Here is a 24,750-nt window from a genome sequence, read left to right as displayed (position 1 = left end):
CGAGGTCCCATGGTGTTAATATTTGCGTACTGTTGTTTGTACAGATGAACGTGGTACGTTCAGGCATTTGGAAATTTCTCCCAAGGATGAACCAGACTTGTGGAGGTCTACAATTTATTTTCTGAGGTCTTGGCTGATTTATTTTGATTTTCCCATGATGTCAAGCAAAGAGGCACTGAGCTTGAAGGTAGGCCTTGAAATACATCCACAGATACACCTTCAATTGACTCAAATGATGTAAATTAGCCTATCAGAAGCTTCTAAAGCCATTTTCTGGATTTTTCCAAGCTGTTTAAAGGCACAGTCAACTTAGTGTATGCAAACTTCTGACCCACTGGAATTGTGATACAGTGAATTATAAGTGAAATAATCTGTCTGTATACAATTGTTGGAAAAATGACTTGTGTCATACACAAAGTAGATGTCCTAACCGACTTGCCAAAACTATAGTTTGTTAACAAGAAATTGTGGAGTGGTTGAAAAACGAGTTTTAATGACTCCAACCTAAGTGTATGTAAACTTCCGACTTCAACTGTATATATACAAATATATATATATAATTTATATGTCGAAAAATGGATGTAGCAACTACAGATTGCCCCTTTAAGTCTATCAAAAGTGTGCACGTTTGAGCATGTGTCCAAAAACAATGATTGATAGGCAGCTTAAACTTCTTGAATTCAAGCATTAATGGGTTCAAATGTACATTTAGATTTGTGAACAGCCATCCACAACAACCACAATAGCTAAATGAGGGAGCAGCAGTGTGATTCACATCAATGCTCTATGTAGATATCAATAATAAGTGATATCCATATCGCCGTAGACTACACCACTGCTGTCCTCCTCACCTCCAAGTGTTTATTCATGTTGGATGATCTTTGGATGCCGACAGCAGTCGCACCATTGGAAGACATTGCTTGAACTGTACCCTACAAAAGCTTATTCTTGCTCTTTTCCCACGAATGATCAAACACATTGTGTCATCATAGGGGTTTCTGACTTGTGGTCAGACTTGCTCAGATGGATAAAACTTAAACTTGCTTATTTTTTAAATTATGATGTTAATGTTAATCAGAAAACAGAGAAGTGTCAAAGATTTTTTTTCTCGCAAACATCCTTTCTGAATTTAAAAGTAATCCGAGAAGTCGTTTTTCAAAAGTGTCTGATTACAATATTTTTGCTGGTAACAGATTACAGTTTTGTAATCTGTTACTCCCCAACCCTGCCTCTATGCTGGCACATATTTATATTATTTTACCTGTGTTTAACTAGGCAAGTCAGTTAAGAACAAATTCTTATTTTCAATGATGGCAGAACGACAGATTTTAACCTTGTCAGCTCGGGGATTTGTTCTTGCAACCTTTCGGTTACAAGTCCAACGCTCTAACCACTGGAATACTCTCAAGATCACTTTCAGGATCACTCACCTTGATCCATCCTCCTCTACTTTCATCACTGCCTCAGCATTCGACACCTTCTGCACTACTCTGACTCTGGCCACTTCAACCTGCCTCTGTCGCACCGGACACTTCTGATTCACATGGGCACCCCTCCAGTTGACACAAAACTTCATCCATTGAAACTACACAATCTCAGGTAATGTTAGATAGTCACACAGATTTTACTTTGAAAACAGCTAGCTCACGAATCCTGTTGCAGCCCTTCCTCTCTACGCCCACACTGTCTCTGTTCTTTAATTCTTGCTTGTGGATGACATAAGAAAAAATAAATGAATTCATGCAGTCGATAATCAGTCGAAATGATTATCAGTCTTAGATAAGTTAGGATATTGATTAAACGAACCATACACAGATCCAACAACCCACTTATCTTGCTACTGGATCTTCTAATCACCCGCACGTGAGCTGAGGTCATGCAAAAACATGTCACTGATTTCCAGGTTAATAAGAACAGCATTTGGGTGGGGACTTTTACAATGGTGAGAAAACACTTTTTTTTTGCGAATTTAGCAGAAATTCGTTTCCTGCTTGAGTGAATACCTCAGCGACAGTCCTCTTCTCTAATCTTATATTTGCTGGTTAGGGTTCCCAATTTTTGGATACCCTAAAAACATATTTGATTTTCAGGGTTCAACATAAAAAAAAAAACATTTTAACCCTAAATTACATTATTAAAATCAGTGCTTTCAGGGTTATTTCTTCCACCAATCGACAATCAACGTGTGGACCAGCTACAATAATAACATTTGAAAAAAACTGAATTACTGTAAAATGACTGATTTCTTTACTTCATTCTCCCCTGTCAGCTAATGCAGAAGTATTTGAGTTCACAATTAAGAGAGCAGAGCACACTATACAGGGAAATGGCTGATTTCCTCAGAACCTTATCCGAGTATGTGATCTCCTCTTATATGAAACCCCAGTTTAGTTAGACTGACAAGTGTGATATGAAAGGGAAATGTATCTCTCCTTTTTGACTAACTGGAAACAAGTGTGGGACAAATAGCTGATCCTACCAAGAAACGACCATCAATAAGGCATGCTCATGCTTTAGCTTCAAGATACCAGACCAACCAGCCAAAGCCGAATGGCCACACAGAAAAATATGTTTTAGCAATTTAACAGATCTACAGTAAGTAGACCTTCAAGGGAAACAAAAAGGGACACCCATCAAGTACAGTGTGTACATAGAATTTAGAATTTAGAAGGCAGGTTAGTATCTAGTACAATAGATGTACTATTGTAAAGTGGTTGTTCCACTGGATATCATAAGGTGAATGCACCAATTTGTAAGTCGCTCTGGATAAGAGCGTCTGCTAAATGACATAAATGTAAATGTAAATCCCGTGGCTCAATTGCTAAGAGAGAGCCGGCTGGGTGGACAACATTAGGTCTGTATTGGTATTTATTGTAAGTAAGTGAACAATATAGAACAGTTTAATAACTCAACTTTCCTCTTTTGTGTGTATAGTGTTCATGTTCCAGTAGATTACTGTCTAATACATGCTGACTGAGGTCATGAGCTTCTGTAGAGGTCTCCTCGTGCTAACTGAAGCCAGTGAAGTGTGAATGTGCCTCTTCCTGTGAGTGCTCACTGTAATGACAGTTCAGTCTATGGGTGTGTGTGTGTGTGTGTGTGTGTGTGTGTCAATTTGGCAACAATTAAAACACTAAGACAATGATCTTGAAATCCTGAAAAAGGCTGGTTGAATAGTCAGTTGAGATGATGTGTTTCATAGGAAGGTGTTCTTTCCCGTGTGTCCCCTCCACTTACAAAATTCACTAATTAATATCACCATTGGTTGGGGCACAGAAGGATATTTTTACCACACACAGTGGTGTGTTATTACCAAAGACAGTGGGCATTCGTTATGTTTTTCAGAGAATTGTCAATACAATTCCTTGAAAGCAGAGAGAAAAATTCTGAAATAGCTGAAATTTAGGCTACTGCGCATTTCTTTGTCTTGCTCTGAGTCACACCTAGTTCCTACCCATAATTTGGTTTGAATACAGCAGAGTAGTCAACTCATCCAGTTAGTTTCTGTGTATTGAAAAAACTTAAGCATAACAGGTGCACCATACTGTATTATGGCTAAGACTAAGACTATTTTGAGAATGTGGGAACGGCAGAAAATACAACTCTACAACAAGGATAGATTGAAAGAGGATAAATATGATTCAGGATATGAACCTATTTTGAACCTGTCTTTTATTGGTTGGTTGATTTATTTCTAGATGTATTTATGAATGTACTGTAATTTAAAGGACTTCTTGTTGATATTTCTTAATTCCTTCATCTATCTGGAAAAATATATTTTTTTATATTAAAAATTAACCCAATCTTAATATATTTAATTTCAGTCATTGGAAAAAACACAGAAAAAAAAAGTTATCTGTAAAAATGAAAATATTATATTGTGAATTTCAAGAACTGAAATTGTTCTTCTGTAGAGCCATAGTTGTGTAAGTTCTCCAGCCATATTAGGCTATTGATAATTGATCATCATAACTGATTATTAGAAGAACGTGAAGAAAGTAGACTGGAAATACTCTTGTGTTAGTGATAATAGACATGATCTCTCTCTCTCTCTCTCTCTCTCTCTCTCTCTCTCTCTCTCTCTCCTCTCTCTCTCTCTCTCTCTCTCTCTCTCTCTCTCTCTCTCTCTCTCTCTCTCTCTCTCTCTTCTCTCTCTCTGCTTGGGTGGGTGGTGAATGCACATGAAGAATGGTAAGCTACTCTTCCACATTGTTTTTCATGAAGTCACTTTAAAACTCCCACAGATTTTCGTGGCTGCCAGACAGAAAACCAGGCAAGAGATAAAACATAACTATGAATTGGATGCTGTGACAACAATGCATTGTCTCCATAAACCTCTGCCCTATTTAATCTTTGGTAAGTACTTTTCTCATTATTTTATGTTTGAAAATGTTACAGATTACAAATTTAAAAAATCTCAACGCCAATAATTCTGAAGAATACATCTATCGTATGCTGTATCCCATCCTCCATTCTCCAATTTACTGTATGCCAATGAGGTTGTTGTAGTTTTAGCTAGGTAATTTGAACTGTTTTCTCATACTATACTATACTGAGTATACTGTATATCATTTTAAGTAGTCACTTGTTCCAGGAATGATGATGATCTTCAATTGTGTGTTTTGGCTAACTGTTGGCAGGGCTTGACATTAACTTTTTCGAAAGTTAAGAGGAATTGTTTTTTTTACTTTTCCGAAAGCTCAAGTCTCAAGTTTTTTTAAGTCTGTAACACCATGGGCCAAAAAAGGTGACTGAAAATGTTGTTGTATAAACCACTTTACAAAAATAAAATGAATTATTATCATTATTATTACCATACAGAGCCTCAGAAAAAAATGCAGGCTACTCTGCCTATTGGCTTCTTTGCATATTCAAACCTGTCTCAAAATACAACACCGCCTCTTTAAGACATAAAAAGGCTTTTTACCTGACACATTTTTCCAAGATAGTTGGTTTTCTCAGGGTTCAAACACATTTTGACAGATGTAATTCATGACTTTTCCATGACTTTTAACCACATTTCCCTGATCAATAATTGGCGGTGTCTTTGAAAAATTAAGCATTATGTGGTATTGACACTGGAAGGCTGCTGATCCCATGTACTATCTCCTGCCATTGTGCCCTTGAGCAATGCACTTAACCCTCCACAAAGTTAAATAACTGCACTGTTAAGCAACTGTTTAAACACATAAACACAAACCTCCATCTGGAGAGCTACTGGGTGTAACATTAGCTCATTCAATGAATTCAGGGATCAAATGGCTAAAGTGGGCTACTTCAAAGCAAGGTAGCTAGCTTACTAAGACATGTTTATCTATAACATTGTAAGGCTAACATATTCATGTTTCAGTAGGGCTGTGACGATCATGGACTTTGGGGTAACCTTTTTTTGTCATGTAAATGTGGTGCTGTAATAGTCAGAGTGCCAGCCTCTTTAGCTAACATTCCACTCTTTTGACTTTCTTTTTTTTAGCTTAAAATAAATAACTTTCTCGTTTATGAGATACAGACAAGTTGTTTTGCATCATATCATATTGCTTTTTTGGTTGTTTGTTTTAGTTTTAATATAATCTTTCAATAATTCATAAAGTTCTACACACTTGTTTCTAACATGTAGCTCAGCATTCCTGAACAGTCCCACTACAAACTTCATTTCACCTTACTTTACCTGTATGCACCGATTTTGTCCCTATGTTGGAGGTCATCTGATAAAAAAATATCCTCAGAGAAGCGTTTTTAACTCGACCTTCAGTAAGCAGGTCTGTATATTGTTTTGTATTTCCGTTTTTTATTTTTAATCAATTCACACATGACAAACACTTACCGGTACCCCAAAAAGTCGGGCTAATAATACTTTCCTGTGGACATTTTCTCTCCACTTCCTACCGCCAAAAGGACCAACAGCATGGACAACTGGTAAAGTACTTTTAAATATAATTTTATTCAACATTCTGGCTTTTGGAGACTATTGCGTCTTTTTGACAGTGACTTCTTTCAGAGTGATATCATGGAGTAACCATGGCAACAGTCTGATGTTAAGACAAATACAATTCATGACTTGACAATATTTTTTTAAATACACATTGCATAATAAAAGGCACACATTTCAAACATAAATACTTGTTGGTCGTTAGAGATAACCACTTGAACATTTCAGTGGTGGAAAAAGTACCCAATTGTCATACTTGAGTGAAAGTAAAGATACCTTAATAGGAAATGACTAAAGTAAAAATGAAAGACACCCAGTAAAATACTACTTGAGTAAAAGTCCAAAAGTATTTGGTTTTGGATATACTTAAGTATCAAAAGTAAATATAATTGCGTAAATATACTTAAGTATCAAAATTAATTCCTTATATTAAGTAAACCAGAAGTCACAATTGTTTTTTACGGATAGCCAGGGGCATACTCTAACACTCAGACATAATTTACAAACGAAGCATGTGTGTTTAGTGAGTCCGCCAGATCAGAGGCAGTAGGGATGACCAGGGATGTTCTCTTGATAAGTGTGTGAATTGTAAAATGTTCCTGTCCTGCTAAGAATTCAAAATTAAATAGTTATTTTGGATGTCGGGGAAAATGTATGGAGTAAAAAGTACATCATTTTATTTAGGAATGTATTGAAGTAAAAGTCGTTAAAAAAAATTGTCAAGTAAAGCACAGATACCCCCAAAAACTACTTAATTAGTACTTTAAAGTAATTTTACTGAAGTACTTTACACCAGTGGAACATTTCATACATTTAGAATTCCACTCCTTGCCACTTTCAGAAATTTTAAAGTCAAGCTGGATTTACAGTGGAGCTCATTGGTTGTTGGAAATAACAAATATTTTCAATGACAACATATGGATCCTCAAAAATAGACTTAGAATTTATAACAAAGTCAAAAACAAACATTTAGCTGTTAGCTAGGCATGTTGTTAAGACGGTTTATGGTTGGAATTGCAATATGTATTATTTAGTTAGAGAATTTAATGGTGGCTACCAACTTTTGACAGACTGGTTATGTCTAGACAAACAAAAAATGGTTGCTTAGCAACTAGATACCAATGTGTTCTGGGTAGAAAAAAGTGATATAATTCCAATATTTGCATAATCGTTGTGATTGGGGGATAGCTATGAGGGTAATTGAATCAGGATCAAATCCTCTGTTCTCCTCGAGCTCATTAATGATAGAATGTTCATATTTGAAGATGGCAGAAAGGCCAGTGTTTTTGGCACAAATACATGACATGGAGTACAGGGAGTGGGTTAGCTAAAGAAACTGGTACACAGGCTAGTGCTGTAGCAATGGCCCAGTCACTGCCGTTGCGTTAACAATCTGTAGCAACTCAGTAAACAATCTATCAAGCATTGGTCATGCCATTGCCTCTCCGGTCATGCACACAGACTTGGTGTTCACCATCCTAGTTGATTTCAACTTTGTTTTTTATAACATAGATGATTCACTTTCACTTATAAATGTCTACACTCACCAAGCATGACATTGGGCAGCATATTTTAGCAGACGATGTGGTGATTCAGGTCGGATTTTAGCATATTTTTCAAACTTTACAAACCAGACAATTATGCTAGCTGGTAACCACTTCCTTATCTAGTGGCCCTACTTTGTGTTGCACACTGCATTCAGCCAGGGGTAAACAACAGACTGCTGCAACCTGATTGGCTTAATGCGATACACAACATCCAGGACTATTATTCTTAGGCAGCCGGTGGAAAATATTTTTCCAGTTTATTTCCGGCTTCTCAGCATTAAATTTAGTTAAGGGCAAAATTGAAAACTTTGCAGTCTGAATGGAGAATTTTTTATGTCTAAACCAGTCACCAGGTGGGTTAACTGCCTTGTTCAGGGGGGAAATGACAGATTTTTACCTTGTCAGCTCAGGGATTTGATCTTGCAACTTTTCAGTTGCTAGTCCAATGCTCTAACCACTAGGCTACCTGCCACCACATGACTATAACATGTTGTTGAGCATCTACACTAGAGTACAGTTGATCATTTATCATTCTATAATCCTACACCTGTCAATTATCTGATCAACGGTCCTGTGTGGCTCAGTTGGTAGAGCATGGTGTTTGCAATGCCAAAGTTGTGGGTTAGATTCCCATGGGAGACCAGTATGCAAAAGTACCCCTGTAAGGTGCTCTGGATATTAGCCTCTGCCAAATGACTGAAATGTACTGCATCCTGCCTATTAATAGGGAAAGGGGGATACCTAGTCAGTTGTCCAACTGAAAGGTGTCCTCTGCATTTAACCCAATCCCTCTGAATCAAAGAGGGGCTGCCTTAATCAACATTCATGCCTTTGGCACCCAGGGAACAGTGGGTTAACTCTCAGGCGCAGAAGGACAGCTTTTTACCTTGTCAGCTCGGGGATTCGATCCAGCAACCTTCCGTTACTGGCCCAATGCTCTAACCACTAGGCTACCTGGGTGGTAACACAAGACCTTTCAGGGTGTGTTCATTGTGACAGCTGCAAATAATACTTCAATGTACATGTAGGCCTAATGCAACATAATATAGGAACTATTTAAATGTCATAATTCAACAACAAATGCAGTTAAGCCTTCACATCTTTTACAGCATGTTATTGCCTCGTTGCTCAAGAGGTTTGCAAATTATTTTCATTTTTCTAATGGTTGTCAATTCCTTTGTGTCTTCCTTTTCACTGTGCTCATTTCTGTCTGTGCTATGCAACCAGGCCGATTTGCAGTGCAACAACGTTATCATAACCAGACCAAAATTATCCCACCAACACATTTTCTTTCCTCAACTTTCCCCGGCAGTTAAAGCTGCAATATGTAACTTTTTGGACGACCCAACCAAATTCACATAGATACAGTATGTGAGTTATAGCAAGTTGAATAAGTGGTAGATCTGTTCTATATGTGCTATTTCTATGCTTCCCATTCTTAAGTTTAGTTTTTGTGTCTTACTTTCGGTTTTGTACACCAGATTCAAACGGCTGAAAATACAATATTTTTGGTTATTGAAAAGATATTTCACAGCGATTATGGTGTAATGATTCTCTAGTATACACAGTGTATAAAACATTAGGAACACTTTTCATGACATAGACCAGTGGTTCCCAACTCCGGTCCTCGAGTACCCCCAACAGTACACATTTTTATTGTAGCCCCGGACAAGCTGATTCAACTTGTCAACTAATCATCAGGCCCTCAATGAGTTGAATGAGGTGTGTTTGTCCAGGGCTAAAACAAAAATGTGTACTGTTGGAGGTACTCAAGGACTGGAGTTGGGAACCACTGACATAGATTGACCAGGTGAATCCAGGTGAAAGTTATGATCCCTTATTGATGTCACTTGTCAAATACACTTCAATCAGTGTAGATGAAGGGGAGGAGACAGGTTAAAGAAGGATTTTTAAGCTTTGAGACAATTGAGACATGGATTGTGTATGTGTGCCATTCAGAAGATGAATGGGAAGACAAAATATTTAAGTGCCTTTGAACAGGGTATGATAGTAGGTGCCAGGCGCACCGGTTTGATTGTCCACCCCCCAAAGGACATCCAGCCAATTTGACACAACTGTGGGTAGCATTGGAGTGAACATTGGCCAGCATCCCTGTGGATCGCTTTCGACACCTTGTAGAGTCCATGCCCCGACTAATTGAGGGCAAAAGGGGGTCCAACTCAATATTTGGAAAGTGTTCCTAATGTTTTGTACACTCATTGTATATTGCTTGTTTTGTCACATAAACTGAAATTAGGCAAATTTAGATTTTAAGCAATCAGGAAATGGCAGAGCGATTTCTACATTTTGCACCTTTAATTTGGCCTATGCTGTAGGCCTGTTTTACATTCAGCAATTAGCAAGAGCAAGCTGCTTCTTTCCCCGAATAGGCTATTAGGCCTAGTATAAAACATTATCAAAATAAATGTTCTTTAGCTATTCCTGGTATTTCACAAGCAGAGGAATGGCCTATTGCGGAGAGGCTTGCGTAGCCAATATTGTGCATGTGAACAGCTGGGAGCGATAAGAAGCTAAAGCAAGAAGTAAATATTAGCTAGATATTAGGCCATTCATTAGCTAAATATTAGGGCTATAGGCTAAATATTTACCTGTCCAAATGCAAGAAAGAAATGGCAGATCGAACTATTTTGGAACAGTTTGGGTCTATTCTCGACAATTTAGAATGTCCAGAAAGGTACATATGTTGTAATTTGTCAAGATATGCCTACTTTAGGAAAATATGGTCTCGTCACTTTCCACGTATGTAGCCTATTTTACATTCAGCAAGCAAAATCAAGCATGTATCTCTCCTCCAATAGGCTATCAGTAAAGAAAATAAATTGAAATAAGCAGGGCTGGACTAACACAGCTGGGGCCCAGGAGGACCTACCTCCAGGAGGCCACCCCACCCCCCAAAAAACAATCAAACTTATAGGCCTAATCATTGTAAAATACACTATGTGCTCCCAGTCCCTGGGCATCCAGCTCCAAAAGCTACTCTATTGATTTTAGATTTTTTACAATTACAAGAAATTAGCTGTAAATCTTTAAAAAATAATCTCAGCCGCATGGCAAAATGTGTAGAATAGCATGAGATTAGCTATAAAATTGCAAATGTTTCTCTCTGCCCCATGGGAATATGTGTAGAATTGCAAGAAATTATCTTTAAAAATGCACAATTCTGTCTGTTCCCCAACCCCCCCAATCCAAAAAATGATGGTTTGTTGGGGGTCCTGCGAAACTGCGGTACGCCACTGGGTTAGGGAAAGGAGTAGTGGTAGGGTTTGGGGTAGGGATGTCCCAAGGATCCCGGACAGCACTAACCCTTGGAGCATTATAAGCTACACCTCACCAACATTCAACTACGATGTGCAGAGACTGGGAGAAGAGAGCACACTTTTTGTGTGCTTTTTTTTACCTTGTCCATTCAGACAACTTACATTCATGAGGCTAGTCTTCCCTGTGGCTCAGTTGGTAGAGCATGGTGTTTGCAATGTCAGCATGGTGTGTGCAATGCAAGGGTTGTGGGTTCAATTCCCACGGGGGGCCCGTACAAAATAAAAAATGCATGAAATGAAATGTATGCATTCAGACAACTGGATAAGAGCGTCTGCTAAATTACTCAAATATTCTTCTTGACCAACATTCTTTTTTTTTTTTTTACCTGTCCCGGACAAGCGAACAAGCATTAATGTCGAGTCCTGGTGCTGTCTCTCTTTGTTTAGGTGTTCTCTTTGGATATTTTACCCCACTCTCTTCCCTTCTCCAAGTTTCTCCAGGTACGTTTCAACTATCGTTTCCAGACAAAGCAGTTTAAAACAACAGAATTGCAGTGCACGCTTCCTACAAAAGTTCTCAACCAATTAGGGTTTGGTAATAGGAAACCATCTGATATTATATGTAATATATACTGTATGTCCAGTAGTCTTTTTTGATGGCGGAAAAAGTAAGACGTATTTTAATTGACCCATCACCCCCTTGCATGAGTTATGCAACAAAGCTGATCTTATTATAGACATCAGAGTTGGCACCCAGAGGATATGGCTACAGTAACAGCACTACACAATTGATATGGTATTGCTGTAACAATTACACCGTTTCCTTCTGTGCCACGTAGTTATAGCACCACTCTGCACAACATAATAAACCGTTTAAAAGTTTGTCATTTACATTTTCACATTCAGTATGTGAAATTTGTTTTACGAAGTATTTCCGTTGTAACATCATGAAATGTTTATTATGTTATGATACATGATGTATTGACAATACTGGACATTTCAGTGACCTGTAGGTGCAAGAACATCTCTTCATGTTATGGACACTGTGTCACATCCCAAGGTAATGACACAACTATTCCAGTTGCAGTTGATGAAATGTTTTTATAATGAAATATAATTGATTTGCTCTTTTGAACCTTTCCTTTCAGAGGGAGTCAGTGAATTAGATTGCTTTGGTAAACATCTGGGCTTAAGTAGGATCGGCTGGAAATGTGTGTGGACACCTGTAAAACACCAAACACAAAGATACACACTCTGTATAGAACAGTAAGTAGTGTCGAACACAAGGCTAATTTAATGTATCTCTGAGGTTATATAATTTGATTGTTTGCATTTAGGGTGCTCTATAGACTGAAGACTAAATCTTATTCAATTTGATATTCTTCACAGGAAAACACATAGCAAAATGCACGCAAACATATCGGAGACGTCTCAGACTATTTATCTGTCCAAAAGGTTTAACATGACAGCTCATGTATTTGACAAGAGTGATTTGAAGAGCTGCACAAAGACTGTTTTCAGAGGTTCACCTCAACAATTGGGTACGTTTATATTAATTACCTCCAGTATGCATCTCTTCCCTTCCATTATGTGATAGTAGTGTAGTCTATGGGTTTACAGCAACCAGAAGATGTGGTATGACTAGTCCTACCTCTATATTGTTACATACAACATCTAAACTCAGCAAAAAAACAAACGTCCTCTCACTGTCAACTGCGTTTATTTTCAGCAAACTTAACGTGTAAATATTTGTGTGAACATAACAAGATTCAACAACTGAGACATAAACTGAACACGTTCCACAGACATGTGACTAACAGAAATTGAATAATGTGTCCTTGAACTAAGGGGGGGGGGGGGTCAAAATCAAAAGTAACAGTCAGTATCTGGTGTGGCCACCAGCTGCATTAAGTACTGCAGTGCATCTCCTCCTCATGGACTGCACCAGATTTGCCAGCTCTTGCTGTGAGATGTTACCCCACTCTTCCTCCAAGCAGTGGCGGTTCTAGACCATTTCAACTGGGGGGACCAAGCTGGGGCCAGCCCTCAGCCTCCGATCCAACAGGTCCCAGACGGGCTCAATGGGATTGAGATCCGTGCTCTTCGCTGGCCATGGCAGAACACTGACATTCCTGTCTTGCAGAAAATCACGCACAGAATGAACAGTATGGCTGGTGGCATTGTCATGCTGGAGGGTCATGTCAGGATGAGCCTGCAGGAAGGGTACCACATGAGGGAGAAGAATGTCTTACCTGTAACGCACAGCGTTGAGATTGCCTGCAATGCAAAGCTCAGTCCAATGATGCTGTGACACACCGCCCCAGACCATGACGGACCCTCCACCTCCAAATTGATCCCGCTCCAGAGTACAGGCCTCGGTGTAATGCTCATTCCTTCGACGATAAACGCGAATCCGACCATCACCCCTGGTGAGACAAAACCGCAACTCGTCAGTGAAGAGCACTTTTTGCCAATCCTGTCTGGTCCAGCGACGGTGGGTTTGTGCCCATAGGCGACGTTGTTGCTGGTGATGTCTGGTGAGAACCTGCCTTACAACAGGCCTACAAGCCCTCAGTCCAGCCTCTCTCAGTCTATTGCGGACAGTCTGAGCACTGATGGAGGAATTGTGCATTCCTGGTGTAACTCGGGCAGTTGTTGTTACCATCCTGTACCTGTCCCACAGGTGTGATGTTCGGATGTACCGATCCTGTGCAGGTGTTGTTACACGTGGTTTGCCACTGTGAGGACGATCAGCCGTCTGTCCTGTCTCCCTGTAGCGCTGTCTTAGGCATCTCACAGTACGGACATTGCAATTTATTGCCCTGGCCACATCTGCAGTCCTCATGCCTCCTTGCAGCATGCCTAAGGCATGTTCACGCAGAAGAGCAGGGACCCTGGGTATCTTTCTTTTGGTGTTTTTCAGAGTCAGTAGAAAGGCCTCTTTAGTGTCCTAAGTTTTCATAACTGTGACCTTAACTGCCTACCGTCTGTAAGCTGTTAGTGTCTTAACGACCGTTCCACAGGTGCATGTTCATTAATTGTTTATGGTTCATTGAACATGCATGGAAAGCAGTGTTTAAACCCTTTACAATGAAGTTATTTGGATTTTTACAAATTATCTTTGAAAGACAGGGTCCTGAAAAAGGGACGTTTCTTTTTTTGCTGAGTTTAGTATAACAGTATCACAATGATAATTTATCACATAGCCTATCTTAAAAATTGCAGTTCGATGCGGCCCCCCATCTAATGTACACTTGAATCGCCATTCAAGACAGCTGGATATCCAGGCCTCCTGGAGGAAGGAGGAGACCAAATATATCCCTCTTTACTCTGTGAGATACAAGGAACTGAACAGCACGCAATGGAAAGAGGTGGGATTCAAAACTGAGATATGAAATGTACTACCTACAGCTCACATAGAGCTAGATTATAGAATTGAAACAAGTTGGCATAAATAGTGAAACTCTTGGGGCCGGTTTCCCGGACACTAGTTCCGGACACAGATTAAGGTTAGTCAATGGAGAATCTCCATTGAAAGTACTTTTTAGTCTAAGGTTAGGCTTAGTCTGTGTCAGGAAAACCAGCCCTAGTGGTCCAAGACTGGAAAAGACCAATGCACAATCCTTCGAAAAATAAGTTATACAGACCTAACCTCTCATTTATGTTCTCTATAGCCACCAGTGCAATCCAAGGATAGAAATAGGTGCACTGTGGGTAATCTTAACGCCTCACTGTCCTATGAGGTGCAGATAGAGTGTGTGGCCAACAACAAATGTACCCAGTGCCCCTGGAGCGAGGTTTTCACAGTCCCACCTGGTGAGTTGACTTTTTACCTAAAACAAAAATCTGGGATCCAGAAATCTGTTCAATGGTCTTACCAAAATAGGCTTAATCAATTGTCCACTCTACTGATTTATAACATGAAATAAGCTAAATACATTTATTTTCTTCTGTTTTCTAAGAACTTACTGATACGCCTGTCATTGAAATGGTAAAAGATAGTCGTCCACAAACCAAAGGGAGGAGATTAGTGATCATAAAATGGAAGGTAATTCATTTCCCCATGAGTAACTTAACCTTACAATATGTGAAAATACAAATGTGAAAATAGTAAGTTTGTGACAATGCGAAAAATGTTAATACAATGTGAAAATAGTACGTTTGAGTAAACTGATGTAGGTATACATTTATAAAAGTGAATAGTTTATCCCACTACACTATAAACTGAGTATACAAAACATTAAGAACACCCGCTCTGGGCCTCCTGAGTGGCGCAGTGGTCTAAGGCAGTGCTAGCTGTGCCACTAGAGATCCTGGTTCGAGTCCAGGCTCTGTCGCAGCCGGCCGCGACCAGGAGACCCATGAGGCGGCGCACAATTGGCCCAGCATCGTCTGGTTTAAGGGAGGGTTTGGCAGGTTGGGATGTTCTTGTCCCATCGCGCTTTAGTGACTCCTGTGGTGGGCTGGGCGCATGCACATTGACACGGTTGCCAGGTGTAAGGCATTTCCTCCGACACATTGGTGTGGCTGGCTTCCGGGTTAAGCGGGCATTGGGTCAAGAAGCACTGTGGCTTGGCTGGGTCGTGTTTCGGAGGACGCACGGCTCTCGACCTTCGCCTCTCCCGAGTCCAATCTGGGCCTCATACCATCACGGCCATCTAATCATCCCCAGCTTACAATTGGCTCCTTCATCCCCCTCCTCTCCCCTGTAACTATTCCCCAGGTCGTTGCTGTAAATGAGAATGTGTTCTCAGTCAACTTACCTGGTAAAATAACGGTAAAATAAAAATAAATAAAATAAATATTGATGTCACTTGTTAAATCCACTTCAAATCGGTGAAGGGGAGGAGACAGGTTAAAGAAGGATTTTTAAGCCTTGAGACAATTGAGACATGGAATGTGTACAGTATGTGTGCCATTCGGAAGATGAATGGGCAAGACAAAAATTGAAGTGCCTTTCAAACAGGGTATGGTAGTAGGTGTCAGGCGCACCTACATACGTTTCCTGTGTGTATCAAGAATGGTCCACCGCCCAAAGGACTTCCAGCCAACTTGACAACTGCGGGAAGCATTGGAGTCAACATGGGCCAGCATCCCTGTGGCATGCTTTCGACACCTTGTAGAGTTCATGCCCCAACAAATTGAGGCTGATCCTAATGTTGCTGTAATACGTATTGTATAAAGCTTGATCCTACCATTGTCCTGTACATGTCAGTTTGCAGCCAGTGAGTTAGCGGAGGGCTACAGTGTTTCCGTGGGGAAAGCCTCAGGAGAGGACCCTATTGAGACCTTCAACACCAGCAGGCACCTATTCATAGTGACCCTGTCTCACTCAGCCTACCACCTCAAAATCACAGCTTTCAACGGGGCTGGGACCTCACCTGCAGCACAGAGCACTATACGGCCACTGGACGACAAAGGTAGAAACACCTATCAACTGTTATGTTGTCCTCCAATATAGGAATCAGACTCTGGCCGTCAGAATGTATTCACTATTTTGCTTGAGCAGTATTATGAGTAAGTCATGTTGTTGCATTAGAAATTCATTACTACTGGCTCTCCTGTGTAACAGCATGGTATCAGTATGTTGAAGTGGATGTCTGAGATCTCTCAGATGCAGGAGAAAGGATTATGAAGTGTTGTTTGGTTTGTGTCTACAGACTTATATGGGAAGCTGAATCTGACATTCAATGGCAACACGTCCTTTACTGTCTCCTGGGTGGATGACCTGATCAAAACCTACTCCTGCTTCTCAGTGGAGTGGTGGACGAGAGGAAACAAAGCTGCTCACAAGTCCTTCTATGAGGATGAAAACAATTATGAAGTCATACCATTGCACGGTAAGGTACATACATCTCTCTCCTGTGTTAACATGAGAACAACAGAGGATTCACATACTTGGATTGATACAGCATATTATCATGACCAGTACTTTGTTTGTCTTGATGAAAGACGTTTCCCCATTTAAAACCACTCTTCTTGTTGTATGAACTAAAGAGCCATTAGAGCTGTATAAGAGGTACACCTTCACTCTGCACACGAGGCCAGACAAAGAGCCCTGCAACCTGAAGTTCATCAACAACAGCGAGAGCACCTACGGGAGCATCCAGTCCTACTTCACTGAAGGATGTGAGTCTGAAATACATACTATATATGTACAGTGCCTTCAGAAAGTATTCAGAACCCTTGTTACGTTACAGCCTTATTTTAAAATGGATTTTTTTCTCAGCAATCGACACACAATACTCCACAATGACAAAGCGAAAAACAGGTTTTTAGATGTTTTTTTGCAAATGTATAAACCATTTAAAAAACAGAAATACCTTATTTACACACAATACCAGTCAAAGGTTTGGACGCACCTACTCATTCAAGGGTTTTTATTTATTTTTACTATTTTCAACATTGTACAATAATAGTGAAGACATCAAAACTATGAAATAACACATGGAATTATGTAGTAACTAAAAGTGTTAAATCAAAATGTTATTTGAGATTCTTCAAAGTAGTCACCCTTTGCCTTGATGACAGCTTTGCACACTCTTGGCATTCTCTCAACCAGCTTCACCTGGAATGCTTTTCCAACAGTCTTGAAGGAGTTCCCACATATGCTGAGCACTTGTGGGCTGCTTTTCCTTCACTCTGCGGGCTAACTCATCCCAACCATCTCAATTGGGTTGAGATCGGGTGATTATGGAAGTCAGGTCATCTGATGCAGCACTCCATCACTCTCTTCCTTGGTAAAATAGCCCTTACACACCCTGGGATGTGTGTTTTGAGTCATTAAGCCCTTAACTGCTGGTTAAGGGCTTGTAAGTAAGGTCTACACGGTAAGGTCTACATATGTATTTGGTGCATGTGATGTGACAAATAAAGTTTGATTTGTCCTGTTGAAAAATGCTTGTCCCACTAAGCGCAAACCAGATGGGATGGCATATCGCTGCAGAATTCTGTGGTAGCCATGCTGGTTAAGTTTGCCTTGAATTCTAAATAAATCACTGACAGTGTCACCAGCAAAGCACCCCCACACCTCCTCCATGCATCAGGATGGGATCTACACATGCGGAGGTCATCCGTTCACCTATTCTGCGTCTCACAAAGACATGGGGGTTGGAACCAAAAATCTCAAATTTTAACTCATCAGACCAAAGGACAGATTTCCACCGGTCTAATCTCCATTGACTGTGTTTCTTGGTCCAAGCAAGTCTCTTCTTCTTATTGGTGTCCATTAGTAGTGGTTTCTTTGCAGCAAATTGACCATGAAGGCCAGATTCACGCAGTCTACTCTGAACAGTTGATGCTGTGATGTATGTTACTTGACCTTTGTGAATCATTTATTTGGGCTGCAATCTGAGGAGCATTTAACTCTAATGAATTTATCCTCTGCAGCAGAGGTAACTCTGGGTCTTCCTTTCATGTGGCGGTCCTTAGAGTAATGATGGACTGTTGTTTCTCTTTGCTTATTTGAGCTGTTCTTGTCATAATAGGGACTTGGTCTTTTACCAAATAACCCTATTTTCTGTATACCACCCCTACCTTGTCAAAACACAACTAATTGGCTCAAACTCATTAAGGAAAGAAATTCCACAAACTAACTTTTAACAAAGCACACCTGTTAATTGAAAAGCATTCCAGGGGACTACCTAATGAAGCAGGTTGAGAGAATGCCAAGAGTGTGCAAAGCTGTCATCAAGGCTAAAGCTGTCATCAAGGCTAATCTGAAATCTATTTTCATTTAAATACTTTTTTGGTAACTACATGATTCCATATGTGTTAATTCATAGTTTTGACATCTTCACTATTATTCTTCAATGTAGAAAATAGTACAAATAAATAAAAACCCTTGAATGAGTAGGTGTGTCCAAAATGTTGACTGGTACTGTAAGTATTCAGGCCCTTTGCTATGAAACTCGAAATTGAGCTCAGGTGGATCCTGTTTCCATTGATCATCCTTGAGATGTTTCTACAACTTGAGTGGAGTCCATCAGTGGTAAATTCAATTGATTGGACATGATTTGGAAAGGCACATGCCTGTCTATATAAGGTCCCACAGTTGACAGTGCATGTCAGAGCATAAACCAAGCCATGAGGTTGAAGGAATTGCCCGTAGAGCTCCAAGACAGGATTGTGTCGAGGCACACCTCTGTGGAAGGGTACCAACACATTTTTTTAAGCATTGAATGTCCCCAAGAAGACAGTGGCCTCCATCATTCTTAAATGGAAGAAGTTAGGAAGCACCAAGACTCTTCCTAGAGCTGGCTGCCTGGCCAAACTGAGCAATCAGGTGAGAAGGGGCCTTGGTCAAGGAGGTGACCAAGAACCCGATGGTCACTCTGAAAGAGCTCTAGAGTTCTTCTGTGGAGATGGGAGAACCTTCCAGAAGGACAACCATCTCTGCAGCACTCCAACAATCAGGCCTTTATGGTAGAGTGGCCAGACGGAAGCCACTCCTCAGTAGAAAGCACATGACAGCCCACTTGGAGTTCGCCAAAAGGGACCCAAAGACCATGAGAAACAAGATTCTCTGGTCTGATGAAACCAAGATTGAACTCTTTGGCCTGAATGCAAAGCATCATATGTGGAGGAAACCTGGCACCATCCCTATGGTGAAGCATGGTGGTGGCAGCATCATGCTGTGGGGATGTTTTCCAGCGGCAGGGACTGGGAGACTAGTCAGCATCGAGGCAAAGATGAATGGAGCAAAGTACAGAGAGATCCTCGATGAAAACCTGCTCCAGAGCACTCAGGACCTCAGACTGAGGTGGCGGTTCCTACTACAATGTCATTTACGGTTTCTATGCCTTTAGTTTTCCACGTTATCTGTGAATTCTGAAAAGCTATCCAAGGATTGTTCCATAGGGTTGTTTTTAGGAAGTAATATTGTTTTTTGTAGAATCCGTTAAATGTTTTCCCATGTAGTTATAGTGTTCTTAACTACTAAGATAATGTTCTTAGCTCCATCTTTTGAAAACAGACACATGAAAAGATTCTGGAGGTGAGCATGCAAATCTTCAATATGTACCCATTGTTCCTCTTTAGTGCATTTAACTATATGTCCCAAGTAAATCCTAGGGTGGCGAGTTGTACAATTCCGGAAGGTTAAAACCACCCTCAGGTTTAGGGACATCAAATCAAAATCTGATCATCACACAAACACATACCATAAGCAAAGACACAGGGAACCACTTCATGTACTTACTAGCTTGTTACAGTGTACATAGAGTACATGACACCTTGAGTACCTGCATGTCCCAATCAACCAACCGATCACACACCAATTAATCATAAATGCATTGTGATTATATTCAGTGTATTTTCCTCTCAGCCCCAATTAGTGCCCCAGGGAACATCAGCAGCAGTAATGTTACCCAGAGATCCATGGTGCTAGAGTGGACGTCAGTCTCTGAGAAGGACACCAGAGGTTTCCTGCTGGGCTACATCCTCCACTACACAGAGAGCCCAGATGACAGGACAGACGCTGAGACAAGTAAGATTGATTCATTTGATGTTCACAAAAAGGTGGCAATTGAGACTTGCAGTGAGTGAGTATTCATAGAATTCGAGCAAAGTAAAGTACATTGTGTAGACTGTTTTTTAGTTTGGCTAATATCCTATATACAGAGCGTTCGGAAAGTATTCAGACCCCTTCACTTTTTTCACATTTTGTTACGTTACAGCCTTATTTCTAAAATGGATTAAATAAAACTATTTATTAAATCCACACACAATACCCCAAAATGACAAAGCGAAAACAGGCTTAGAAACTTAAACGAATGTAAAAAAAAATATATGACGTTTTACATAAGTATTCAGACCCTTTACTCAGTACATTTTACATTTACATTTTTAGTCATTTAGCAGACGCTCTTATCCAGAGTGACTTACAGTAGTGAATACATAGACTTCATACATTATTATTATTAATTTTTGTACTGGCCACCCGTGGGAATCGAACCCACAACCCTGGCGTTGCAAACACCATGCTCTACCAACTGAGCCAACTGAGCCACTTTGTTTAAAGCACCTTTGGCAGCGATTACAGCCTCGAGTCTTCTTGGGTATGACGCTACAAGCTTGGCACACCTGTATTTGGGGAGTTCCCCCCATTCTTCTCTGCAGATCCTCTCAAACTCTGTCAGGATGGATGGGGAGTGTCACTGCACAGCTATTTTCAAGTCTCAAGAGATGTTCGATCGGGTTCAAGTACGGGCTCAGGCTGGGCCACTCCAGGACATTGAGACTTGACCCAAAGCCACTCCCGCGTTGTCCTGTTGGAAGGTGAACTGGAACCTAGACCCCCCAGTCTGAGGTCCTGAGTGCTCTGGAGCAGATTTTCATCAAGGATCTCTCTGTACTTTGCGCCATTCATCTTTCCCTCAATACTGACTAGTCTCCCAGTCCCTGCCGCTGAAAAACATCCCCACAGCATGCTGCTGCCTCCACAATGCTTCACCGTAGGGATGGTATCGGCCAGGTGATCAGCGATGCCTGCTTTCCTCCAGACGTGATGCTTGGCATTCAGGCCAAAGAGTTCAATCTTGGTTTCATCAGACCAGAGAATCTTGTTTCTCATTGTCTGAGAGTCCTTTAGGTGCCTTTCGGCAAACTCCAAGTGGGCTGTCGTGTATTTTACTAAAGATTGGCTTCCGTCTGGTCACTCTACCATAAAGGCCTGATTGGTGGAGTGCTGCAGAGATGGTTGTCCTTCTGGAAGGTTCTCCCGTCTCCACAGAGAAACTCTGGAGCTCTGTCAGGGTGACCATCTGGTTCTTGGTCACCTCCCTGACCAAGGCCCTTCTCCCCCGATTGCTCAGTTTGGCCGCACGGCCAGCTCTAGGAAGAGTCTTGGTGGTTCCAAACTTCTTCCATTTAAAAATGATGGAGGCCACTGTGTTCTTGTGGACCTTCAATGCTGCAGACATTTTTTGGTACCCTTCCCCAGATCTGTGCCTCGACACAATGCTGTCTCGGAGCTCTACAGACAATTCCTTCAACCTCATGACTTGGTTTTTGCTCTGACATGCACTGTCAACTGTGGGACCTTATATAGAGAGGTGTGTGCCTTTTCAAATCATGTCCGATCAATTGAATTTACCACAGGTGGACTCCAAGTTGTAGAAACATTTCAAGGATGATCAATGGAAACAGGATGCACCTGAGCTCAATTTCAAATCTCATGGCAAAGGGTCTGAATATTTATGTAAATGTCTTTATTTTTAAAACATTTGCAAAAATGTCTAAAAACCTGTTTTCGCATCGTCATTGTGTGTGTAGATTGAGGATTTATTAACAACTTTTCAAATGCACTGTATGTACAGTTATTCTTAGAAGTTAAGACTTCCTGCACACTATCAGATAATCTTACTACCATGTCTAGTTCCCAAAAGGCTCAAGTCTCAACTTCCTTAAAATTGTGGTCTTACTACTACTTATTCTGATGCTTCAGTGACTTTGACTATTGTTTTCGCTATAACAGACGTCACTGTGGATGCTGGTTCAACCAGCTACGAGTTGGTGGACCTAAAAAGCAATACTGTGTACCAAGTCCAGTTGTCTGCCTTCACTGCTGCAGGAATGGGAGTGAGAAGCTCAGCTGTATACTTCGAAACCAAGTCAACAGGTTTGCGTGTTGATCTTTCATCAATGGTTATATTGTAATTGGAATCTCTGATATCCCACATTTGGAATGCCATTTTGTATTCATTTAAAGAACCTGTCCTGCCTGCTTTCCCTCCCCAGCATCCCTGTCTATTGGTGGTATGATAGCAGGGGTCCTTATTGGAGTAGCTTTACTCTTACTTGTGGTTAATCTCGGCTCTTGGTTGTTAAAAAGGTACGGTCGTCATGTTTTTAAGTCAAAGGTGTATTCATGTCTGTTAGTGTTGCTCTATTAAATGTTGCCCAGTGGAATCCAAGTAATGGAAACTTAAAAAAATTACATTGTCATTTGTTGTACTTTCAGAGCAAAGAGAATACTTTGGCCAAGTATCCCTAATCCTGGTAACAGCAATGCCATCCAGAAAATAGATGGGGTCTGCGAGCTGGTAAGAAAATTGTAAAGCATGACAGATTTATTGCATTTATGTTTAAGATCATGCCATGTTGCTGTTAGATTTTCCCCCCCGGAACAATAAAGATTGATTGATTCTCATAGGAACTCCTGGAGCCCATCAACAGAGAGAAGTTAGAGGAAGAGGACGCCAACAGTCTGCACATTGTTGACAGTAGAGAAGAAACGTCTCCCGTTAGCAACCTCCATAGCAACAGCGACTCATGTCTACACCCCAACACAGACCACGAGGAGAATCAAGGGCCTTCAGAGACAACCGCAGACTCTGCCGAGCCCACTAAAGTAGACCCTCAAATCAACATGGGCTTGTGCCGAAGAGACACAGCCACAGACAGTAGCGCTCAAGATCCCACTTCTGACACCATTAAACCTACCAGAGACACAAGACAGACAGACCCTGTCCACATTAGTACGGTGGCCCACCAGTGCCCGCAGTTGTCCTTTATGAGTGATTACACAACCATGGAACTCTTCCAACAGGCTCTGACACAATGTGATCCAGCCACTATATCATTGGAACCCCATGGCCAGTCAGAGGACACAGACTCCCCCCTGACCAGACCAGAAGTAGATTACATACACCAGTCCCTCTATGATACTGTCCTCCACCTGTCCCAAGGCAGCACAAGTCCAAATGAGGTGTATTACACGGTTCTTTGAGAATGTTTACTGTAGATTCTAGAATCTGCCTTTCTCACAGATGCTGTGGGACAATTCTCAGCCTTTCATCTATGTGAAAAAGCCAGCTGCTGCTAGTCACCCTGTTGACTAGCCTACTTAAAGAGTTCTGGACATGATTGGATCGTCATAACTCTGGAATGAGAAACCTTTCAATGACATACAGGAACTTAAAACGCTGTTATCCTATCAATACGTGTATTGAAAGCCTGCAGTGCGGTGGTCACAGAATGTATTGAGGGATTGTTTGAGGAGCAGAATTTTCCCAATCGTTTTTTTGTTTGTGGTTTTAAATAAAATCATGAATCAGAGACCATTTTATTCTCAGTTTATGTAAACTGACATAGTGAACCTGTCCAACATCAGAAAGATGGACCCTCTAACAAAGACATCAATATCATCTATAGCAGGCTTTTACCCCATGTTTCATATGGATTTGGTAATGGATTAAACAAATACCATCACATGGCATTACAAGTATAGTTGAGACTTATTTGACGCAAAGTCTCTTTATTGGATCTCTTTTGGTTAGTATAGTCTGTGAAATATAGTAGGTACTTTGTCAAAGGTACAGTTTCAGGAGGAACATACAAAAGAGAGAGAAAACATTGAAGCATTGTTTGCGATAACCTCTTTCATAATTTTCACACATTAGTTGCCAACATCTTTAACAAGTACATAAGAGTGAACCAACAACACCTTTTTGTACACATGTTCTCTACAGTGTGTGTGTGTGTGTGTGTGTGTGTGTGTGTGTGTGTGTGTGTGTGTGTGTGTGTTATATATAAAACACACAATGCCTCCAGAAAGTATTCAGACCCCTTCACTTTCTTCACATTGTTACGTTACAGCATTATTCTAAAATTGATTAAATAAAACAATTCCTCAGCAATCTACACGATACCCCAAAATGACAAAGCGAAAACAGGTTTTTAGAAATGTTTGCATAAGTATTCAGACCCTTTGTTAAGAGACTCAAAATTGAGCTGAGGTGCATCCTGTTTCCATTGATCATCCTTCAGATGTTTCTACAACTTGGAGTCCACCCATGATAAATTCAACTGGTTGGACATGATTTGGAAAGGCACACATCTGTCTATATAAAGGTCCCACAGTTGACAGTGCATGTCAGAGCAAAAACCAAGCCATGAGGTTGAAGGAATTGTCTGTAGAGCTCCGAGACAGGACTATGACGAGGCACAGATCTGGGGAAGGGTACCAACATTTTTTTGCCGCATTGAAGGTCCC

The 24,750-nt window shown here is 40.7% G+C and overlaps 1 protein-coding gene across 1 annotated transcript; it reads left to right on the top strand.

Moving 5' to 3' along the window:
• The first annotated feature begins 4,154 nt into the window (after nt 1–4,154).
• Nucleotides 4,155–23,813, top strand: LOC106567650 (interleukin-6 receptor subunit beta). Its single transcript, XM_045691907.2, has 16 exons — nt 4,155–4,356; nt 11,202–11,255; nt 11,758–11,814; nt 11,903–12,020; nt 12,144–12,295; nt 13,980–14,125; nt 14,429–14,570; nt 14,717–14,802; nt 15,970–16,174; nt 16,415–16,594; nt 16,752–16,883; nt 20,080–20,241; nt 22,231–22,374; nt 22,494–22,587; nt 22,717–22,798; nt 22,909–23,813. The coding sequence occupies exons 1-16, from the start codon at nt 4,176–4,178 to the stop codon at nt 23,482–23,484; spliced, it is 2,511 nt and encodes an 836-aa protein (XP_045547863.1). The 5' UTR covers nt 4,155–4,175; the 3' UTR covers nt 23,485–23,813.
• The last annotated feature ends 937 nt before the right edge of the window (nt 23,814–24,750 follow it).

This window comes from Salmo salar, chromosome 01 (genome assembly GCF_965601325.2).
Source record: "Salmo salar chromosome 01, fSalSal1, whole genome shotgun sequence".
In the NCBI taxonomy this organism is placed as follows: Eukaryota; Metazoa; Chordata; class Actinopteri; order Salmoniformes; family Salmonidae; genus Salmo; species Salmo salar.
This window is presented reverse-complemented; position numbering and strand designations above follow the sequence as displayed.